At 43.4% G+C, this 24,375-nt stretch overlaps 1 protein-coding gene across 1 annotated transcript; it reads left to right on the top strand.

Moving 5' to 3' along the window:
- Nucleotides 1–734: 734 nt before the first annotated feature.
- On the top strand, nt 735–22,856 carry TRIM42 (tripartite motif containing 42). Its single transcript, XM_044255164.1, has 5 exons — nt 735–1,075; nt 4,892–5,589; nt 9,256–10,079; nt 13,294–13,518; nt 22,770–22,856. Exons 1-5 carry the CDS (start codon nt 735–737, stop codon nt 22,854–22,856), a joined length of 2,175 nt encoding a protein of 724 aa, XP_044111099.1.
- The last annotated feature ends 1,519 nt before the right edge of the window (nt 22,857–24,375 follow it).

Here is a 24,375-nt window from a genome sequence, read left to right as displayed (position 1 = left end):
CATAAAAATCAGCAGTGGCTATGCAGCAATGGACAAACTCAATAACTACTGAAGGATGTGCCTTAGTGAACTCCTATCTTTTTTCCCTTTAATTCTTTCTCCAAATGGAGATTCCCCTTAAATGTAGTATTGCCGTGATTTGTAAACATTGTGCTTTGTTCATCACATAAAGTGTTCAGTGAATGCAGAAAAGGCCCAAGGAGAGGAACATCAGGTCTGTCCACTTCCAATTAATCATACCCAGTTCTTTCAGCCCATGAAGACATACCCTGATGTCACCTAGCTCAAGCTGCAGGAAAAACATCATCAATGAGAAATAGCTTCTGAAATCCACCCCATAACCCAAAAGGTAAAAAGTGACAACTAAACCTCCAGGATACTCTTTGCATTTACCCTCTTCTGGAGCTGATCCTATGGACGCATGGAGTGTCCATCAGCTCCCCACCCCATGTCACTACCCCGCACATCTCACCCACCCAGCATGGTGAGACATGGTGGGGAGACAGGGATTGTGACATAAGCAAATGTCCTCAGGCTGATATATGTCAATGTCAGCTCAGGGGCTTCCTAGTAGGGATGCCACCTGTGAAGCCCACATAACAGCCAACCTCTTGCAACCTCCAAGCTGAGGGCCTCATTGGGGGAAGGAGGCACTCCCTCCCTAGGAGACCACAAGATTCTGAGAGAGAAGGTATCAAGAGCTCTAGATAGCTGGTGGCAATCATGTAGGTGCCATGGAGACTGCTATGTGTGTTTGCTCTCCATGTTGTACATGGCAGAGATGTTGTCCTCGATTATGCTCCTGTCTGTGCTGCAAGTTCCTCTTCACCTCAGAGCGGAACTGCACCTGCTTCCCCTGCCCTTACAAGGACGAGCGCAACTGCCAGTGCTGCCACTGCACCTGCTCCGAGAGCCCCAACTGCCACTGGTGCTGTTGCTCCTGGGCCAATGACCCCAACTGCAAGTGCTGCTGCACGGCCAGCAGCAACCTCCAGTGCTACTACTACGAGAGCCGCTGCTGCCGCAATGCCACCATCACATTCCACAAGGGCCGCCTCCGCAGCATCCGCACCTCGTGAGTGCCCAGAGCCCTGGGGTGCCCTCACCCACCGAGGGCTCCCAGGGCCCCCTGCCCCACCATTTCTCTATCCGAACAAAGGAGGTCAAGAATTTTGTAACAATCAAGCGTGTCCTAAACAGCCGATAGCCACATCTAGCCCGGAGTTCCAAATCCACTTCCCACCCACCATGTAACGAGCACTGCGCTCTCTCACCTGCACTAGATAGGAGGACCGGATACTTAGTGCATAAGCCACCTGCCAGGCACTGCACGTGTGACCCCAGACAACCTTCACCCCACACCCACCACGTCAGTGAGGAAACTGAGCCTTTGAGTTGCCCGGGATCACCTAACTATTAAGATGCAGCTCGATTTTGAACCCGGATTCTGTGTCTTACCTTAAAAATGCTGTACTGCAAAGTGGAGAGTATAGCGTCTGCCATGATTTGGTGGGTATGGGGATTAATGCATGTGCTTTGTAATATATTATGTGATATAGAAATATAAGTTGTCCTTTTCCTCCCTCCTTTGAACTTTTGATACCTTAACACTTATTGGAAAAGTTAACAACTTCCACAGGCCACTTTTGACCCTTATGTCCTTATAGGTACCCCAGATGGCCATCAACTCCTGCCAGGCTTCTCTTTCTATCTGGAAATCATGCAACTTGGGGTCTCAGTTACTTGCATGGGGCATTAACCTTCTGTGTCAAGTACTGAATGTCCTCCTCTTGTTCTGATGGAGGCGGTCCTTTTATGTCACATTTGAGGGGAGTCTGGAGTAGCAAAGGCAGACTTCTTAGATGAGAAATGATCAAAGATCAGAACTATAAGATGGCAGCATTAGAGAGGCAGAAAATGAAAGGCAGATTTAAAGCTTTTCAAAGCTGGAAAAACAATTCTATGAGCAAAGATTCAGTGAATTCAAGAGAAGAATAGGATCCATTTTGCAGTTCAGCATTTGATAGATGCTTAATAAATGTTACTCTTCATTCATGGATCTCTCGTGGTGTATGCATGAGTAGAGAACCCAGGGGTCTTGGATACAAGTCCAAAAGTTCTCAGGTGCAGAAAGCAGCATCCACACTCCTCTCTCTTGACTCAACTGCCCCATCTGCATATCAGCAATGGAGGGTCACTGACCACATTTCAACAGAGGAGGGATGAGTTTTGTGCTTTGGGAAGATGCCTTAGCTCAGTAGCTCCCAAACTTTGCTTTACATTAGAATCACCTGGGGATCTTTATAAGGGTCCTGACTTCAGTGGTCTGGTGTATCAGCTGAGCATCAAAATTTTAAGAGCTTCCAGGTGATACTAAAGAGCAGATGGCCTGGAGGGAATAGGAGGGAAGCTGGGAGACCTACCAGGTGACCCAGTGAGCTCTCAGGTACTAGAAGAATAGGCCTAAATTGGAAGGAGGGGCTGTGCAAAATAGGACAGACCCGATATCTTGGCAAGAAGGCAAGGTTGCTGGGTTTGGTGGCTAGCTGGGCATGGAACCATGGGCACTGAGTGCTCAGGACCAAGCCTGAGGCTTTCAGAGGATGGTCAGAGATGCTACTGCAAGTGTCAGGAGGTGGGCTGTGGGTACACTGAGGTTTATCTTCCAACTGCCCTCTCTCCTGGTTTCTGAATCACTGCCTTCCTGTTCCTCATTGCCACTTCCTGCTCAGCACCTTGCTCATTCAGTCCCACTCATGTCTCATGCAACTCTTTCTGACTTTCTCATTTCTTTCTTACTTCCTTTTTCATCTCCATCCCAGATCCCTGGGCTACCTGTTTCTCAGCCCTGGTCTCTCTCTCTCTTCCCCCACCATCACCCTCCCTCTCTCCTTCTTCCTGATTTCTCATGCTGTCTCCCTTTATATTACACCATGATTCTCAGAGTCCCACCTTCTTGAACTAGAGAACTTCATCCAGCTACCATGTGTATGACTTACTGTACCTCCAGTGAGTCCATACGGGGCCGAGCACGAGACTGAGAAAGCAGAGAGGGAATGGAGCTAAGGACATTGAGAACAGCAGGCCTAGGACCCAGCATCCAAATCCCTAAGAGATGAGCTTCCAAGGAGCCTGAGTGTCCACAAGAGGCACTCTCTGTCACCACAGGGCCAGTCCCCTCCAGTATGCTTGGGTAACAACTTTGACTACCTGGGCTCTAAGATATAGGTTCCTGGCTAAGGGATGGGAAAGTAGATAGGGGCATACAGGGACTACAAGAAGCCAGAAGCAGAGAATAATGCATCCACAATGTCAAGATCAAAACCCAAATATCACTAATGTGAACAGAAGAGAAGAGACAGGAATAGTCACAAATTGTGTATCTGCTTCCATTTCCATCCTCACAGCCAACTTACTTATTTTCAGAAACTGCTTTTGCCCTGATTATAGCCTCTTAGAACACACACTTGAATTTTATAAGTATGCTTTTACTTCATCCACGGTTCTTAGAATATATAAAATCAGCCTCAGCTATTAGACAAAGAATCAACACACACACAGTCACACACACAACAGTAAAAGAGCACACTTCTCCTGGACTTGACCATGGTTGTCCTCCACTGTGGATAGTGGATAGTACCAGAAGGGAGTGATTGAAGTGGCTACATCTATAGAGTCCTTACTAGGTACCAGCAGTTAAGCACTTTATTATGGATTACCTCATAGAGACTTTGTAAAATTCTCATGAAGGATGTAGGATTGTGAGCTTTGGGCTCTAGATAACAGAGGAGGAAACTGAGAATGGGAGAGGTAAAGAAACTCATCTCGAAAGTGCAGCTCTAAAGGCTGCACTCCACCATGACCAATCCGCCCCTAGAGCCTTACCTATCAGTCTGCTGATTGGAGCACACGGGTTTGAGGCTTGGCTCCAGGACAGAACTCCTGGTGTCCTGGGAAGGACACTTTACCCATCCATTTTAACACAAAAAAATAATGATGATGTCATTGCCTGCCAAGCAAACCTCACCAAGAACACAGCTGTAGGCACACAAGATTGGATTTACTGAGTCATTGCTACAAGTGAGAACATACACCACGGTTAAGAGGGAAATGTCTCAGTATGAAGACCTCAGCAAGTTATTATAGGATTTAGCCTCATTTTAGATGAGGAAGTGGGGGTAGAGCTCCTAGTGGATATCTGGATAAAAGTCTTGTCTGCAAGATGGGAGGTAGACAGGCTGCCTAACATTGCAACTGGTGAAAAAGCAGCACCCTCCCACTAAAAAGGATAGGCCAGGTTTGGTCATTTTTGTGGCCTGGACAATATTCTTGTTTTGCCAGCACTGAAACAGGACGAAGCAGTCTTATTTCTGCTTTGCTCCATCACAGTTTCAGAACGACTTTGTGGGGTGTTGTTATTCTGTGATATTACCGATGGGCATATCACTCAGTCAACATCACCCCAACCCCAAGACTCCACTAGCAGTGCCAGGCCAGTCTCTTCTGCTTTCTCCTGCTCAAAAATCACAATGTGCGGTTGTCTTCTACCTACTCTGTTCCAGGGGCTGCTTTCAAGCTTTGTGGGTATTAAATGTAATTTTGATCCCCTCCAGAAACTCTATAAAGTGACTACTAATTTTATAGCGAGGAAAAAGGCAGAGAGAGGTTAATTAACTGACCTGAGGTTACCAAGCTAAAAGAATAGCCTGGGCAGGTTTAGAACTGGGGAGCCCTGGCATGGAGCCCTGGCCTGGAGCCCATGCTCCCCGCCTTCACACTGGCCTGCCTCACAGTGACCCACCCCCCATCCCAGTTCTTTTAGGGGCTGGAAACGGGGTGAGCTCTGGAGCCTGCCTCCTAAAGCTCTCCCCACATCTGCTTCTCCTTCCAGCTCCAAGACTGCACTGCGCATCGGGAGCAGCGACACCCAGGTGGACGAAGTGAAAACAACGCCCCCAAACAGCAACCTGGTGGAACATCTCTCATGCCCCATGTGCAGCCGGCTGCGCCTGCACTCGTTCATGCTGCCCTGCAACCACAGCCTGTGTGAGAAGTGCCTGCGGCAGCTGCAAAAGCACGCCGAGGTCACCGAGAACTTCTTCATCCTCATCTGCCCCGTGTGCAACCGCTCACACTGCATGCCCTACAGCCACAAGATGCAGCTACCTGAGAACTACCTGCGCGGGCGCCTCACCAAGCGCTACATGCAGCAGCATGGCTACCTCAAGTGGCGCTTCGACCGCTCCTCTGGGCCCATCGTCTGCCAGGTCTGCCGCAACCGGCGCATCGCCTATAAGCGCTGCATCACCTGTCGGCTCAACCTGTGTAACGACTGCCTCAAGACCTTCCACTCAGATGTGGCCATGCAGGACCACGTCTTTGTGGACACCAGCACTGAGGACCAGGACGAGAAGATCTGTATCCACCACCCGTCCAGCCGCATCATTGAGTACTGCCGCCACGACAACGAGCTGCTCTGCACCTTCTGCAAGACAGCTTTCCACAATGGCCACGACACCATCAGCCTCATCGACGCCTGCTCCGAGAGGGCCGCTGCGCTCTTCAGCGCCATCGCCAAGTTCAAAGCAGGTACTGGTCCCCTTCCCTCTCCTTCACAGTAACTCCTAGTTCAGGAACTCTTGGGTAAAAGGGCTCTGGGAAGCCTGGGGAGTCTTCCCCATCTAGTGGGGCAGCCCAAGCACTGAGAAACACTTTTCTAGGCTGCAAGGCACTGGCCTAGTGTGCACACCTGGCAACCACCAGCAGCCCCTGAACCTCCCTGTGCCTTGGTTTTTCTCATCTGTAAAACAGGCATAGTAATAGTAATTCCTTTGGGTGGTAGTGAGGACCAAATGGGTTACTTATGTGTAGCACGAAAAAAGTATCTGCCACATAATTAGCACAGAAAGATTCTATAATCTTGATTATAATCTTCATGACCTTGGACCTCAGTTCCTCCTTTGGAAAGTGATAAATCTGATCTTCTAGTATCTGTGTTATGAGTATCTAGTATCTAAAGTGTTTTGTCACTAGAGTTGGATGTCTTTGGTATTTTCCCAATTTGCAGAAGGAAAGAATTAAGTCAATGTTGAAATCTCACTAGCGGGCACCTGGGTGGCGCAGTGGGTTAAAGCCTCTGCCTTCGGCTCAGGTCATGGTCCCAGGGTCCTGGGATCCAGGCCCGCATTGGGCTCCCTGCTCAGCAGGGAGCCCCCTTCCTCCTCTCTCTCTGACTGCCTCTCTGCCTACTTGTGATCTCTCTCTCTGTCAAATATATAAATAAAATCTTTAAAAAAAAAAAAGAAATCTCACTAGCATGCATATTTCAGGAATACCTCCATTACTCAGTTGCTTCTTCTAGGAACTATTGTTTATCAATTGATATTTAGTCTGTTTTAGAACCACCACCAGGGAAGTGTTTATATTAAAGAAATTCTATGGGAGCCACAATGCCAAGCAAATGGGTAGCCCCTTGGTTTCCTAGTGGGTTTTCTTAAGGTAGACTCACTGCCTGGGCATAGCTGCATTCTCTAGGGCCTCAGCATAGGGAAGGGCCTGCTGCCTACTGTCTGCTGTAACCACAGGAAGCCTAGGTTTTTAACACAGGAGAAACCCAAGATAGTTTTCTCAGAGTCCAGGGCACCTAGAAGTCAGACAATGGAATTCAATTCAATGTAAGGGGATACCAGTACAAATTCCAGGGAGCCCAGCAATTGGAAGGGGACAGGGATCCATTTATCCATTTATACATAGGTAAAGAATTTAGCCCTGTCCATCCTTGCTAAGGAAACCACCACCTCCCCACCCAGTTTTTTTAACCAGGGTTCAAACTTGCTCTTAAGAACTCAATTCACTGTTGGGGAAGGTGCCATAAATCTGCATTTTTTACAGATCTTCAGGTAATTCAAAAGCAGATGACCTGACAATACACTGAGAAACTTTGGGCCCTGGAGGGAAGATCAAGTTTGGGTCAATTGATTATATCTGTGGTGTTGACCCCAGCTGCACATGGGAACCCTCTGGGGAGCCTCGATAACAAGGACCAGCAACAGTGGGATCACCCAGGAGCCTGTTAGGCATGCAGCATCAGACTGCACCCATAGCAATTTCATGGGAATCTGCATTTTTAAAAAATATCCTCAGAAGATCCCTTGGACTAGATTCTAAATGCAGCTACAAACTGCCTTTTCTGGATTCCTGAGCCCTGACTCAGGCCAATTCAGAATCTCAGCAAGTGAGGCCAAGAATAGAGTTTTCTTTAAAGTTTCCCAGAAGATTCTGATGCTCACAGAGGGCTAAAAACCACTGTTGGAGCAACTAAGAACATAGACTTTGGAGTCAGACAAATAGAATTAGAGACAGGCCTTGGTTTCTCCCATTTACTTGCTTTGTGACACTGAACCAAAACTTAATCTCTCTGAACCTTAGTTTTCTCATCTGTAAATGGGAACAATATCTTCCTCATAGGAAGATAAGTGTTATATATGATAATACACATATTATGTGACCCATAATATGTGTATCATATAGATCTGGTCCATAATAAATGTTTAATAAGCAATAGCTACTTTTAAGTGTACTGCCTGAAAAAGATGTTGATTTAACTGTGATCTAAGACCAGCTCTTGCAAAGCTGCCATATTTATAAGACTGGGGGAAGGGTGCTTCTGGCCTCCTCTTTCTTTTTTCCTGGTGCTGCCTCTTTCCTCCTCATCTAAGGAATTTTTATCCTACCTCTTAGGACTTTACATAAACTTAATCCCTAATAAAGCAAGGAATTCCCTATGCAGGTGTCTTTGGCAATCAGTGAGTAACTACTGAATAGTAAATAGGATAGTATTTATTGAATAGTCAAAGAAATTAATGAATAATGTGGAATTTCAACTGCCATAAGCTACAGTAGGGTTTGAGTCGGGGAGAGCAGGGAGCACTTCTCAGCACCTCTGCAATCACCTTGATTGTTTCCTGTTTCAGCCCCCATTGCACTGCTTCTGAGCCAGTATGAGGGAGGAGGTGGGCAGAGGAAACAGCAGCTTCACAAAAGCGGCCAGAGAGTGTCATGTACCCCAAAGATGTTAGAAAATAGGGCAGACTGGCTTTCACTCAATAAATACCTCCCAAGCCCTTCTATACCCCTTAGTCATAGTGATAACCAAGACAGCCACAGTCCCTGTTCTCATGGTCCAGCAGGAGTCCTGGGTTTCTTACTCAAATGAACATTATTATTACAGAGGCTACCACTGAGAGAGGTCTAACTTACTGTGTACCCAGGACTATGTTAAGAACCAAGTACAAAAATTCTGGGGCACCCTACTCCTGAGTAAAATTTGGTGAGAATTATAGCCCATCAATTCACTACAAAGTTGACCATTCAGGGGAGGATCTTACCTTTAGACTAGGCCACAGAAGGTTGACACATCTTCACATAGTTGTCACTGCCTAATGCTTAAATCCCTGTAAAGCCAAAACAGGTGCTCCTTTCACAGAGATGCGCTACATACTTTCTTCCAGAGAATCCTCTATACTATAGTATTATTGAATTTATGAGTGCCTTGAGCATCGGTGCCCTCTCATATTCATATATGTATCCCTAGTACTTTGGAAGGCATATGACCTATAAGAGGTGTTTAGTAAATGTTTGTTGAATGACTGAGTGAATTTATAATCCAAAAACCACATAAGAGGATACAGGAGAAATTGGGGTTCCCCCTGAAGTGCAACAGTGGACTCTTTCTTGGAAGAAAATAGGGGGAAGGCAAGATAGAGAGCCCCGCTGATTTCCTACTATTGTCTAGAGCTAGGTTTTTGGTGAATGAGGCAAGGCAGCATTTAAAAGAAGTCATCAAAAATTTAGTTCTTTCACACACAGAAAACTAGTCACTTTGTGACATCACCTCTTCTTAAGTCCCACAAGCTGATAAGTGAAGTCTGGTAAAAACTCATATCAAGGATGGCCTTGAATTGTCAGTTTCAACCTAGGGCTACAGAGACTACTATAGCTATAACTGTGCCGGGAAAGAAAGGCTGTTATTCCCGAGGGAAGCATTAGACAAGGAGGCCAAGAGGGGATTCCTGAGGGAAGCCAGATGCACCTCATAAACCTGTTCTAGCCTATTTCAGTTCAACTATAAGTGCCTTCCCTCCCTCTCTGCTTGCTTCCATGGGGTCCAAGGGAATTTGCTCCAGTCTTCTACTGGCTTTGACATCTGGGGAGATGAAAATTTTAACCAAAGTAACTAACCTGGTTGTTTTACAGTCCGCTATGAGATTGATAATGACCTAATGGAGTTCAACATTTTAAAAAACAGCTTTAAGGCCGACAAGGAGATGAAGCGAAAAGAGATCCGAAATGGATTTCTCAAGCTGCGCAGCATTCTACAGGAGAAGGAGAAGTCTATCATGGAGCAGATAGAGAATCTGGAGGTGTCCAGGCAGAAGGAGATTGAAAAATATGTGTATGTAACAACCATGAAAGTGAATGAAATGGATGGCCTGATTGCCTATTCTAAGGAAGCCCTAAAAGAGACAGGCCAGGTGGCGTTCCTGCAGTCTGCCAAAATTCTGGTGGACCAGATTGAAGATGGCATCCAGAGCACCTACAGGCCTGACCCACAGCTCCGGCTACACTCCTTGAACTGCATGCCCTTGGACTTTGCTGAGCTCTCCAGTGCTATTCACGAGCTCTTCCCCACAGGACCCAAGAAGGTATGCTCCTCAGGGGACTCCTTGCCCTCCCCCTATCCCATGCACTCAGAAATGATGATTGCCAGGAAGGTCACTTTCAGCACTCACAGCTTCGGCAACCAGCAGATATACCAACGAAGCTCCTCCTTATTGTCCTTCAATGTCACCAACGGTGAGAAGGCCAAGATGGGTCTGGAAGCCTATGGGAGAGCCCAGTCTGCAGCACCCGCTAAACCCACAGATGGCCTCTATACCTACTGGAGTGCAGGGGCAGACAACCAGTCTGTGCAGAATAGCAGCAGCTTCCACAACTGGTACTCATTCAATGATGGTACTGTGAAGACCCCAGGCCCAATTGTAATCTACCAGACTCTGGTGTATCCTAGAGCTGCCAAGGTAAGAAAGGCTCTGGTCCCATGGGGAAGGCAGGGGAATGTGAGGTACAGAGTAGGGGTGGGTAGTCAGGAAAGGATGCACTTACCTCCTTGATCTCTAGGGTCCGGTCACTCTAATCTGTTCCTCTGGATTCTTCATGGTGAACCCATTGAAAGGGATAAGTTCCTAAAACCTTAAATACCTCAAGATTAGCTTAAACCAAACAATGTATTTAATTCATAGTCAAAAATACATCTGAAAGCTCCAACCCCATATCAAGGGCAACCCAATTTGGGAACTAAAGTAATTTGAAGAGACTGCTTGGAGGGTGTTATATTTCCCAGGGGAAATCCTGTAATAGTAGAGAGAATGCAGAAAATCAAATTAGAAATACAGGCTCCATTATCTATCAGCTGTGATTCCTCTAAATTACTACCTTTCCTAAAGAAATTCTCCATACTCTCCATGGTTCAGAAAGAATGGAAGGGTAAGTCCCAATAGAATTCCGATTCTTATACCTGAGATTCAGATTTCGGGGGTGTGAATCTCTCACAGACCCCTACAACTGCTGTCATCTGACTTCAGGGAGCATGACTCCTCCTTGACTCTCTTGGCCTAACATGGACAAATGAACTTTCCCTTAACATTCCTTTCAACGGTTGCCTGGGTGGCTCAGTGGGTTAAAGCCTCTGTCTTCCACTCAGGTCAAGATCTCAGGGTCCTGGGATCAAGCCCCGCATTGGGCTCTCTGCTCAGCATGGAGCCTGCCTCCCCCCGGCCCCCCGTCTGCCTCTCTGCCTACTTGTGATTTCTGCCTGTCAAATAAATAAATAAAATCTTTAAAAACAAATCAAACAAAAAACACATTCCTTTCAAATCCAGTTGAACCTAAATTGAACTGTTTATAGAATGTGTTATTAAGGTTCAGGGAGAGAAACAGATTAATTTGCAATTAGATACTTTACTAGAGCAAACCTTGCCTCTCTTAGGGTTCCCTAAAGGGAGATCTCCCGGGCCAGCCTATGGCCTGCTTTCATGTGGCAGAACCCATATTTTGCCCCATAATCTGAGAACACTCCCAAAGACTTTTAGCATCCTTGAAGTCGAAACCATTGATTCTCAAACATTAATGTGCCCCTGGAGGTCTTGTTAAAATGCAGATTCTGTTTCAATGGGTCTCAGAGGGCCCTGAGATTTTGTGTTTCTAACAACCTTCCAGGTGTTGCCATTGCTGCCAGTCTGCAAACCACACTTTAATATCAAAGGTCTAAAAACAAGAAAATGAAAGCCAGACGCTGACCAAGGTTTACTTTGCTGTTCTCCTGAGACATCATAATCTATGTCTTAGAGTCTATAATTGCCAGCAAGAATGACCTTACATTGCAAAGTAGAATATACCTTCCCACAGACTCTCAGACACAGCAAAGTATATCTGCCCTTCACAGAAGAGATGCCCATAACTGAGCAGGTGAACCTTCATTTCCAAATGATCCTAGATCAGCAAAGCCTGCAGTGTGTGTGACACTAGCTCAGTGATGGCCTTAGGTCTCTCTCCCTGCATTCTAGACTGTTTAGGAGATTGGCAGTATCTTGCTCTGGAAAGGAAGAACTGGTGATGGTAGCTCCATACTTGGGCTTGGAAAACTATCGTCACCACATCACCAGTTAGTGGTCCCTGGATAAGCCCCAGAAAGGGACCTACACAGGAAAACCTAGTCAAGACATTGTCTGTCAAGAGAGGACACATAAACCTATTGTGAAATAGTGGTATTTGATGTGAAGATACCATTGATCCCCATTAGGATTGTAGAATGGAGTTTACATGGGAACCATAGTGCTCAGTAATGCCCAGATGAAATCTGTGTTGACTTCTCTCACAAATGATGGTTGAGAGTCCTCTTTAGGCTTTTGGCATAAAACATTCTCAAAGTTTGTCTTATAACTTGTCAATATGCATCTGAAAAATCCTAAGGAGTTTTTTTTTTCTAAAAACTCTATCTTATTTCTAGAAATCTTTCCCAGAGAAATGATTAAAATTTCAGATGAAGATTCATGCCCTAAAAGTCTTCACTGCATCATTATTTATTAGAGTGTAAAGTTAGAAACAACCTAAATGTTCAACTTTAGAAGGATTAAGTCACTTACAGGATAGTTATTAAAATGGTGCTTTTTAAAGTTTTTCATAAGATAGGGAAATATGTAAAATATAAAAAGTGAAAGAAAGTAGGAATCAAAGCAATATAATCCAAACTATATGTATCTCTGTGTGTATGTTTCAAAATTGGAAAGAAATTAATTATTAACTGAACTTTAGAATTATAAGTGATATTTATTTTCATCCTTTATATTTTTTCTGCATTTTCCAAGTCTTTTACAATGAGTATGTTAGTTTTGGTAATCAGAAAAAAAGTTAATTTTTATTGATGAATTATATAAATTTATAAAAGATTTTGAAAGTATAAATATATAAAAATAACTATATATAGTCATAAAAATCTATGCACTTATGAGTAATTATAAATTAATTTTATAAACATAACATTTGAATTTATTAAAACTTAAAGAATGCAATATCTATTTAGAAATAGAAGCAGTATAAAATATTTATATGCCAGGCACAAACTGCTAGTTGTTAGTATATCTCTTTGCAAACATTGATATTTCATGTTTTGAGTGTGAACATATATTCTTCATGACTTGGGTAAGTCTTTTCACCTCTCTGGTACTCTACTTCCTTGTGGGTAAAACAGAGGGATGGAATAGATACACTTTTCATCTTCTAGTAGTCTGTGGTTCTATTAGAATTTGCTAAATGTAACCTTCCTTAGCCTCAATTGTGATGTGAGATAATAAAATCTCCCTTCCAGGGTGTTGTGAAGACTAGGTGAGTTAGGCAATGTCAGACACAGAATCTGATGTATAGAAGGTGTTCAATAAATGGGAGCTACCTTACTTAGCTGTGTCAGGAGACCAGTGGTCATCGCCATTTGACTGATGGTAACAGAACCCAGAGGAGCATTCTTCTGTTCTTTAAATACATCACAAGCATCAGGTCAGGCCCTATCAAGCAGCCTTTCAAGACTGTTGCACATAGCTAGGCCAAAATCCTCAGCAGCTGGAGGAGATGGAGTCAGCTTGAACTCACCTCACTGATAGTTAATGACACAAATCTTTATGGGAAAGAAAGCTGAATGGTGTATATCAGTATCACACACACATGTTCATTGCTTCGTAGGTTTACTGGACATGCCCAACAGAAGACGTGGACTCCTTTGAGATGGAATTTTATGAACTCATTACTACTCCTCCTAACAATGTGCGGACAGAGCTTTGTGGGCAAATTCGGGATATAATGCAGCAGAGTCTGGAGCTGCACAACTTGACCCCCAACACTGAGTATCTGTTTAAAGTTAGAGCCATCAATGACAATGGTCCTGGGCAATGGAGTGACATCTGCAAGGTACTGTGCACATTTTTTCTAAGACACACTATCTTTACAAGCTCTGATGCAGCTCTGTTAGGATGATCACAAGATCACAGAACCTACTGTGTGGCTTCCCCCTCTAATCCCAGAAAACTTGTTAACTCAGGTGAAAGAGAAGGCTGCTGGCCTCAACCAACTTGGCAAATGAGGCCTGAAAATTGTTAGTTCAGTTAGATTAAAAAAACATTTGGGCCAAGCAGTCTTTTAGGATGTAGAGATTCAGAAGAAAGTAAGATATAATCCTTGCCTTCAAGGACCTCAAGGTCTATTAAACAGACAATTGTGGCATAAGAAGGACAAAAAAAAGAGCTCATTATTAGCCCTGGTGGTGACTCAGAGCAATTGTACAGTACCAAATTCAACAAACATAAATACAGGACGCATACAAAAAACAATTTTAGTATAAATGTGTCCCATGCAATATTCTGGACATAGCTATACTAAAAATTTTTATTTACTGTTTATCTGAAAGTCAAGGAATAGCCACTGAGCATGGTCTCCCAAAAGGAAGGGACAGGATTATTCCCATCTTCTTTGTGATGTAAGGCTGACTCTTCTTTATATCCCCAGGGGATATACATTCATGAGTATAATTTTACTGATACTCAAAGAAGAAAAGGAAGAAAAATATCAAGACTTCCCAGAGCTATCTTACTGTATAGCCATGATGATGTTCTTTGGGATAAGATTAGTATGGCTTAATCAGGGATTCTTTAGAGGAAAGATAGTCCATTCATTTCAGCATTTGAAAAGGGAAATTATGGTACAGAGTGGAGTCTCATGAGACCAATTCCAGCCAGGACATATATCTGATCCCCAAGGGACCTGACAAGCAATCAGTTCCTCTCCCTCCCTCTCTCTGTCTCTCTGTCTCTGTCTGTCCTCCCTCTGCCCACCCTTCTTTGTCTGCTTCTGTCTGAATCTGTACCACTTTCAGCTAGTCTGTAGTATCTCCTCCCCTAAATTCAGCTTGCTTGTAGTTTTGAATTGTCTTGGCCCAACTTCTGGCCCAATTGTCTCGGCCCAGATTGTGTGTGACCAACGCAGTCTGACTAGCAATGCTCCCTTTGTCTCAGGTCCAATGTTTGCAAAAGAGAATCTGATTGGTTACTACCTCAATCTGATTGGTTGGAGAAGCAGGGGGAGGGGCAGGATTATGCTGTTGGCCAGGGTACCAGTAGCCAGTCTGCTGAAGGTGGAGGCTCTCTAGTCCCTCCGGACTGACTCTGGGGTCAGTACTCTCGGGCACTCCTTCCTGCTCCCACAGAGGTCAGACACTCCCCTGGGAAGGAAGTGGGATGAGAAAGTCAGTCATGCTTGCTGCTCCTCTTGCTCTACCCCCATCAGATCCCCTGTCAGGCAGGTGCCTCAGAGCCCAATACTTACTGCCACCCTTCTCTCCCAAGCATGGAACACCTATAGCTGCTACCATAATTTGCAGTATGTCCTTTGGACTATGGATTTTTCCTTCCTCTAATTCCCACCGCTGTCTAATTTTTTAGGAATACCTCAAAAATGTCTTGCCCATGAAGGGCACTCAATGCTGTTACAATTTTTTTTTTCCCCTGTATCTCCTGTCATTTTTCCATGCTAGGGTCAAGGACAGGGGTTGAGAGACTGAAATGTGTTGGCCCTTTTTAGATAGATGTTTTGTCCTTCATCTCGAGCTCCAAACCCTGAAAATAAACTTCATGTCTAAATCATCTCTCTTTCTCCCACAATGCTTACCACAGCACTGTGCGTATCGCAGGTTCTTAATGGTTATTGAATGAATACATGACTGAAAATGTGACCAAACAAATGAATATATGAATGAATGTCTAAATTAAAGAGTGAAGAAATAAAATTAATAATTACAAAGTACCATAAGAAGCCTGAAAGCTAAGTGTTTTATGCAATCAGTCAAGAAATAACATTCCCCCTAAAATTGTGTTTATGCGATTAATTTGTACTCCCTATATGGGAAAGAAACTCATTCCAGTTTCTTTGCTTTTTAACACAATTTCTAAATGAGCAGAGCACTAATTAATGAGGTTTTCTGGAAGCTTCATTTTTATCTGACTCACAAAGCTGCAATATAGATTTTTCCTTCAGAAGTAATTCTTCCTCCCTCTTTGTGATTATATTAGCATTCTAGGGGAAACACTGGCTTCCTTAACATTTGTCATGATTTGCATAAGTAAAGGCTTCAATAGCAAATGAAAATAAGATGGTGTGTTTGAATGACATTTATAAAGCTTCATAAAAGTAATGACTTCAGTTCTTTCCTATAAAATCGAAATACTTTTCCTTTGGCACTGGTTCTATGCAGGTATTCCTGAAAGGTTTCATTTAAAATGCTGTAATGAGGTAGCCGAATCATTTCTTATCCAAAATACAATATTTCCATCATCTGTACTTTTGAAAAGGAAGTGAAATAACACCTTTCATATTTGATTTTCATAGTCTGTGACTTGCTGATTTTAAGGGATTTTATTGGAAGTATAATACATGAAGCATGAAAATTAACTTGAATGCTTTTTAAAGGTCCCATTTATTGAAGGCTGACTCGATGTCAGACCTTGTCTATTATCACTGATCTACCAACCACTGGAGGGGGGAGTTACTGCCTCTATTTTACAGATAACGAAACTGAGTCTCAGGAAGGAAAGTGTCTGCCCTCATGTAAATTGAAGGAGGAGTTGAATGGGAACCCAAGTTTCATCCAAGCTGGAGTTCTTTGTCCTCTGCTCCACAGTCAGATTCAGCTAAGTCTGGGCTAGGGGGGCCCCACCCTGGGGACATGGCATCCTATGCTGGGAGAATGTTGTTGTCCAAACCAACAACAGTGAGAATGGGACTTTTTTTTTTTTTTTTTTTTTTGAGAGGCGAGATTGGGCATTGCTTGGCCTGGTGTGCCTAGCCCCAACTCCACTAGGCTATAAGCCCCAGGATGGCAGGTGTCCTGCTGGTCTTTCTCACTCCTCTTGGCCCACAGCCCTCTACCTCTAACATCCACGAGCCTAACTGATAGTTTTGAAGGAATGGAGAAATGTGTTTTTTAGACAAGTCATGTATCTTTTAGCCTGTTTCTCCTCCTGCTCTTCCTCTGGTCCCCAGGGTCCCTCCTGACCACCACCCCCATTTCATTTCTGAAAAGAGCCTCTTTACTATGTCTCCCTCTGACTTTAAATCTCTGCTAACTTCCAGGAAGACTTCCCGTGACAAATCGAACTTTCCATCTATGCATTGGTTTCCTATTACCACCGTAACAAATCAGCGGCTTAAACTATGTATATTTACCTATTATCTTATATTGGAGATGAGAGCTCCAAAATGGGTGTCACTGAGTAAAATCAAGCTGTGAGCAAGGCTGTGTTTCTTCTGGAGACTCTAGAAGTCTATTCTCTTGCGTTTTCCAGCTGCTAGCAGCTGCCCACATTCCTGGGCTCATGGCCCCTTCCTGCATTTTCCAAACCGGAAACATTAGACTGAGTCCTTCTCTCACACACACACTTTTCACACCTTCTCACACTCCCTGGCTCTTTTCCGCCCCTCTCTTCCAACTCGAAGAACTCATAATTACACTGGACCCACTTGATGATTCAGTATATTCTCTGTCTTAAAACCAGCTGACGAGGAAACTTAATTCCCCTTTGCTGTGTAAGATAACATGTTCCCAGGTTCCCGCGATCATGATGTGGGCATCTTTGGGGGCCATTACTCTGTCTGTCACAGTCTGTAAACCAGATGTCCCCCGTTATATCAAAATTGGAAGTAAAAATTCAGGCCCAACAATTGTCACAAACTGCTACTGTTCAGCGGCTTTCCTGATAGCTCTTTAGGAAATGCTCCCACCCTTGCCCCCAGTCATCCTCTCAAATTCCTTCTCCATCTGTACTGGGAGTCACCCCTGGTGTGTCTCCCATGTGCTCAGGAGCCCTGCCAGCTGCTACAAGTTGGTACAGTGCTGCTCCCTTCCTGCCCAGGCTGGAACTCCAAGCACAGAGCCAGGCTGCCCAGCCTTCTGGGGATCTTACTTTGTGGTTTTACCTCAGTACCTACATCAGACCTTCTGTCTAGGCTGATAGCTGCATCTTCAGGAGGTGGGGTTGCAGGCCAGTCAAAGGGATCAACACTATCCCACACGCAGAAATAACTGCCCCAAACCTACCACACACCATACACATACTCATAGTGGCTTCCTGCCCTGAAATGAAATAAAAATGGGCTTGCACTCTCTTTCTCCTTAGAATTGGTTCTTTGCCACGAGCTCCTCAATCTTCATGCAAATAGAACCCTATTAGTCTCTCCCTACTTGCTCAGCAGATAGACTTGAGCCCTGGAGAGAGGATAATTTAGGTCAAGCCAGACCTATTATTTTTAACCTCATACACAGAGGGTTCAGTTAATCATACACTTCAGTTCATGATCCATTTTCAACATTGGTTTATGCAAGGCCCTTTTCTTTTCTCTGTATGTATTCTTTTTTGTGGCCATTCCTTCCCAGACATCCATTCCAACACAGTTTATGTGGATCTTGTTGCTTTTATCAGTTCTTACATGGTGTGTACTCTTTTGAATGTGTTGGTAATTTGCACAAACAGTATTGGGCCACAAAGCTTACTTTGTTTCTCACCTCTTCTCCATGAACGCTGGATTTTTATGCTCTAGTCCTGTCGTTATGCACACTCAGCCCCATATTCCTGATGCTGTCTTCTTTGGGCACCACATTCCTGTCCACTCTGTCAGGATGGACACTCAGGTTACCTCCTATAGTGCTGCAGTGAAGAGCCTTTTCCCCAACACTTTGTGGGCAGGATGGAGGTGTGAGAATTTCTCTGGAACATTGTATTTTTTGGCTAGGGCTGCCATACCAGAATGCTACAAATTTGGTTGGCTTAAACAACAGAAATGTATTTTCTCACAGTTCTGGAAGCCAGAAATCCCAAATCATATTGTTGGCCGGTCTGGTTTTCTCAGAGACCTCTCTCCTTGGCTTGCAGACACCTGCCTTTTTCCTGTGTCCTCACATGGCCTTTTCTCTGTGTAGAACACCTCTAGCAGGTCTCTGTGTATCCAAATTTCCTACTTTTATAAGGACACCAGTCCTTTTATAAGGATCAGGGCCCTCCCTAATGACCCCATTTCAACTTAATCTCTTCTTTAAAGGTCCTCTCTACATCAAAAACAAATGATGTGCTGTATGGTGACTAACACAACATAATAAATAAATAAATAAATAAAGGTCCTCCCTCCAAATACTGTTTACACTTGCACAACACAGGTTTGAACTGTGTGGGTCCACTTATACACTCATTTTTTACTGTGCAGGACATATTTTCCCTTCCTTATGATGTCTTAATAACATTTTCTTTGCTCTATCTTTATTATAAGAATATAGTATATAATAAATATTAAAAGTATGTGTCAGTTGACCTTTTATGTTATCAGTAAGGCTTCTGGTCAGCAGTAGGCTACTAGTAGTTAAGTTTTGGGGCACTAAAAAGTTATACATGGATTTTCAACTGTGCAGGGGGTCACCACCCTTAACCCCTGCATAGTTCAAAGGTCAACTGTATAGGCACATGCTGAAGTACTAGAGATAGGGCTTCAAGGTATAAATTTTGGGAGGACACAATTCAGCCCTTATCAGATATATACTATGAGTGAAATTGCTGGGTTGTAGAGTACGTGCATACTTGATGTCAGTACATGCATGTATGGGTCCATATGGAATGAACAAGGACCCTCATAACCTAGGGCCCAAATTCATTGTGGGCACGATCCAGCTTTCTACTATTTTGATAATCCAATAGGTACAAAGTGCTGTCTCCTTATTGTTTGAAATTTCATTTCATATACTTGTTAGTTTTCAGGATTTCCTCTTCTGTAAATAGCGTGAAAAATATCTTTTGCCCATTTTTCTATTGCATTTTTCGTTTTCTAGGTGATTTTCAGGGTGTCCTGATATAGTCCAGATAATGGTTTTAGACATTGTTAATATCTTCTCCATTCTGACATTTGTCTATTAACTTTGCTCACAGTGTATTTCATGAAACAGCAGAAAATTTCCATTTTGATATGATCAAACTCATCAATTATTTTTTCCTTCTGGTTTGACCTTTTGAAGTTTTGTTTAAGAAAGTCCTTCCATAGGCTTAGATCACAAAGATAATCTCCCAAATAATTCCTTTATTAACTTCAGTTTTACCTGGCAAATTTAGAGCTTTCATCCATCCAGAGCTCATCCATGTAGTGCTGCATAGGGATGCACTACTTTTGACCATCTAGTGAGACACTTTCCCAATAACATCCACCAAGCAATATCTTCTTCATTCGTATATGGTAAAGGTATCACTACCATCTTACATTAAACTGACATATATGTAGCGGTCTGTCTCTGAGCTCTCTACAGCCTCCTGTAGGTATATTTGTCTGTTTCTATATCAATACCACACTGGTTTATTGTTTAACATCAGCTTTGTGCTCTGACTTGATGAACTGCTAAGGTAAGTCTGCCCATTACCCTTCATTCTTAAGGTTTATTTAAATAATCATAAAAATTTGTTCCTTCATATAAATTTTGAAGTAAATTGAATTCCTGAAAAAAAAGAAAGAAAAAAAAAGAAGAATATCCAGAACAGAATTTGATTAAGAAGGCATTGAATCTCTAAATTAATTTGGAGTCATTTGATATTTTTGTAATAGGTCTGACATTTATTCAAATCATCTTCAATGTGCTTCACTTGGGCTTTTAAATTCTTCTCTTAGAGGTATTATATGTTCCTGGTTAAACTAAATAGTTTGCAGACTTTTGTAGATATTATGAATATTATCTTATATTTGATTATATTTTCTAATGTATTGCTGGTTTAAAATAAAAACTACTGGTGTTTAGGCATTAATCTTGATTCCAGCAATCTTTTTAAAAAGATTTTATTTGTTTATTTGAGATAGAGATAGAGTGAGTGAGAAAGAGAGCACGAGGGGGTCAGGGGCAGAGGGAGAAGGAGAAGCAGTCTTCCCACTGACAGGGAGTCTGATGTGGGACTCTTTCCCAAGACCCTGGGATCATGAGCCAGGCCAAAAGCAGAAGCTTCATTGACTAAGCTGCCCAGGTGTCCCAGATTCCAGCAATCTTGATAAACTTCTTTATTATTCTGAGAGTTTATCAGCTGATTTTGCTTGTTTTTCTAGGCTATGACCTATCATTTATGAATAATGATAGTTATAGCTTTTTCTTACAATCCTTGAACATCTATGCCTTTTCTTTCCCTATACTTTTGGCTAGGGGCATTAGTCCTACAGAAAATACAAAATGAAATACTTGGTATCTTTGTCTTATTCCTGATCTTAATGCTTCTCCATTGAACTGTGATGATTTTGTATTTAGCTTTGGTAGTATAATTCTCATTAAGGAAATTTCTTTCTACTTCTAAATTTCTGAGAGCTGTACAATCTTATGCCTTTTTTGTATTGTTTGAGACAATCATATGATTCTTCTCCTTTAGGCCTTAATGAAATGAATTACACTGATTCTCCGATGTTAAGCTTGACTTGTGTTCATAGAATAAACCCTGTGTGATCATGATGTGATTATTTAACATATTTGGTTTTAGTTAGCTCATATTTTATTTTGAATTATTGTACCTATGGTCATAAGTGAACTGGACCTATAATATTTTGCTTATATTGTTTTTATCTGGCTTCAGAAACAATAGTTTATTAGCTTATAAAATGAGGTAGGCAACTTTTGCTCTTTTCCTGTTTTCTTAACAACTCTTTCCTAAAAGTTTGTTAGAATTCATTTGGAAAACCATCCGAGCATTTGGGCAGGGAAGAGGATGTCAACTACCATTTCAAATTCTTTAGTATCTCAAGGTCTGTTCTCTATTTCTTTTGTCCTGTTTCATCTGATCCCTTTGTTCATAAACATGCCCCAATCCTCACTGCCCCACTCACACATCACACATGATCTTTCTCTCTGGAGACCCTGACTACTTTATAGCAGAATTCAAATCCCCTATGTTTTATGAGTCAATTCCCAACACCACCACAACACTGTTATCCCTTCATTATCACCCCTGATAGTTTGATGTGTATATCTTACACTGTATCCACTATCTTTACCAAAGCTGTCTCTCTGCATTATCTCCATCTTTATCCAGCAATGGGCAACCTAGTGTTATGCATGTAATATGATCTTTACCTTGTATGAAGCCCTGTTTTCTTTAAAATTAAAAAAAATTTGGTAAAAGTAAACGGCATAATGATAATAACTGTCCATTTCTTTTTTTGCCCTTTCCTTTTGAATGCAAATATAAAAAGTTAAAAGCTTTGCATATAGGGACATTGTACAAACACCACTCTTCACCACCCAAACTGTATCCCTACCCCATCTGCCCTGTGAGTCCTGATCTGTCTAGATAGAGCCCACTGATCCAGTGGGTTATCCCTCATCCCTGGATCTCAGCCTCACTTCCTAAATGCCTCTACAGTAAATGTGTACTGGGAAGGAACAGGAATGCTGCCAGACCAGAAGCCTGGAGAAACCCAGCACCTTCAAGGTAAAGCAGGGAGAGCCACATGTAGGCTGAGTTGGTTAGATCTGTAGGACACTTGCCCAGCACAGTCTGCCCTTTCCAGATAGCTCTGACAGTTCATGGCAATCAAAGACAGTGTGAAGCATCAGAGAGAGGCAATTGGCAGATTTACAAATTGTGGTTCTATTCACCTTTCATCCACTTCTCTGAGAACCTTCTCTTTACCTTAACCAGTGTTGGGGTTACAGAGATGAAAGACTTATCATCACCCCTACAACACAGTCAAGTCGTTCAGTCTGTTAAGAGTCTGAATTAATGGAATTTACAAATTATAACAGCTATGACAGAAGGAATTTCCAGGGGCTGAGGGGACACCCTGGAGGGCTGCTCTATGAAGAAGCCCACCTGAAGTCACAGCACTCAGTTAAATGCAGTGCCTTAAAGGAAGTAGAAACTGGTCTCCAAAATCCCAGTCTCGCCACATATTAGGAGTATGACTTTAGAAAAATGAAAAGCTACCTGGTCCTCCTAAGCCTCAGTGTCCTCATTCATACAAGGGGGTCAGCGGCACCTGCTTCATGTGGCCATCATGAGGAGTTAATGAGATAATGTGTGAGGGTCTGGTACGCAGTACTGGCCGTGCTCCTGGAAGCTACTATTTTCCCTGTGGCTGGTGTCATGGCTCTTTGCTTCTCATTGCAGGTAGTAACCCCAGATGGGCGTGGGAAGAACCGAGCTAAGTGGGGTCTGCTGAAGAACATCCAGACTGCCCTCCAGAAGCGCTTCTGAGCCCTCTACGAGCAGGCAGCAACCTCAGCGATGCACACCCCCCAACACACACGTATTTTTCTTACCACATTCTTCAGTGAGGTTGCAGATAATGTTCCCAGGACCTCTGAATCTTCTAAGACCTAATAAAAGGAAAAGCCTGATGTCATGGCTCACTGTTCACTATTTTGGAACCAAGTCGTAAAACAGTCAGCAAGTCTGTACACCTCCATTAGCTCAGGACTAAGCCTAGGCTTAGAATTCTGTGGTGTTTTATATATGGCAGCCACAGGCCTCTGGGTAGTAAAAAGGGTACCCTCTTTGCAGTCATGCTCCTTACCTCACCATGTAGTCTATTTCAACAGTAAGCTGCTGATGTTGTTAGAATGCTCTCCCAACTACAGAGCCTGAACTTGCCTTCCCATAACTTTACCCCATGGTCTGAGGTCTGCCTCTGAGCCATAAAGAATGAGAGCACTCCCTCCTCTCTACACTCCTGCTGGTCCCTACAACAAAGGAGGAACAGTGGAATACCTGGTTGGAGGCTCCTCTATGGTCCTTTGAAGCAAGGCAGGAAAGAATGATGGAGTCACAGGACAGCTCCAGCTTCATCACAGAACCTGACCTGGCCCTTCAGACAATAGGAAGCCCCAAGGGTTTCTGGCCTAACAAGGTCCATCTTCCTGGAATGACCTTCTTCTGAGCCCTTCTCCATTTCTGCCAGGAAAACACCACCAGTTCTTAAGACACAGTTCAACCACTTCTTGGAAACCTTTGCTGATTCCCTAGGTCAGGATGACAGCTCCCTCCTCCCCTGGATGCTCACTAAATACAAATTTTCCTCCCCCGGCTCCCATCCCCCACAGAAACATCTATTCCAGCCCTTGAAACTCAGGTGCTCGCATCTGTCCCCAGTCTGTAGGGCAGAGATGGGATCTCATTCATTCGGTCCTCAGTGCCTGGTTTGATGTTGCTCATACCGCACATCAGTACTGGGGTGGGTCAGAGTACTGCCAGGAAGCCATGCACAGAATGACCCTCCTCTGAATGTCCCCACATATCAGTCTGCATGCCAAGGCTCTACACAGGGAAGTGGAAGTGGGCATGGAAAGAGGCAGTCACTACTCACCACCTTCTCTAATCCCATCCTTTTCATGAGTTACCCTGCTGAGAGCTCTAGCTTCACCCTAGAGCCACTGCTTTACCACACTTTATTTTGTCCTGAGCCTCAACGTCAAAGCCAGGGAAGACCTCTTCCCGTGAGAAGTCCCCACTGAGAATCTTCTAATAATGTGAGATGAAGTTGAGCAGATTCTGCCCCGCTTCCCAACAGTATTACAAGAAGAAATACCCCAGGGAGCTTCGTTATGATCCTATTACTGTAAATGATGGCTTGAATCCACCATCGGATTTGGTATTACCATATAATCATTTCTGTAAAAGGCTTCAGAATCATCATTAGCACAGGGAGCAAATTAAATGACATGCCAGTAGGGATTTTACTACTGATAAACTAAAATGAAATTAAACTAACAAAAAT

This window comes from Neovison vison, chromosome 6, assembly GCF_020171115.1.
Source record: "Neovison vison isolate M4711 chromosome 6, ASM_NN_V1, whole genome shotgun sequence".
In the NCBI taxonomy this organism is placed as follows: domain Eukaryota; kingdom Metazoa; phylum Chordata; class Mammalia; order Carnivora; family Mustelidae; genus Neogale; species Neogale vison.
The sequence above is the reverse complement of the archived record's forward strand: the minus strand, read 5'-3'. Positions and strand labels throughout refer to the sequence as shown.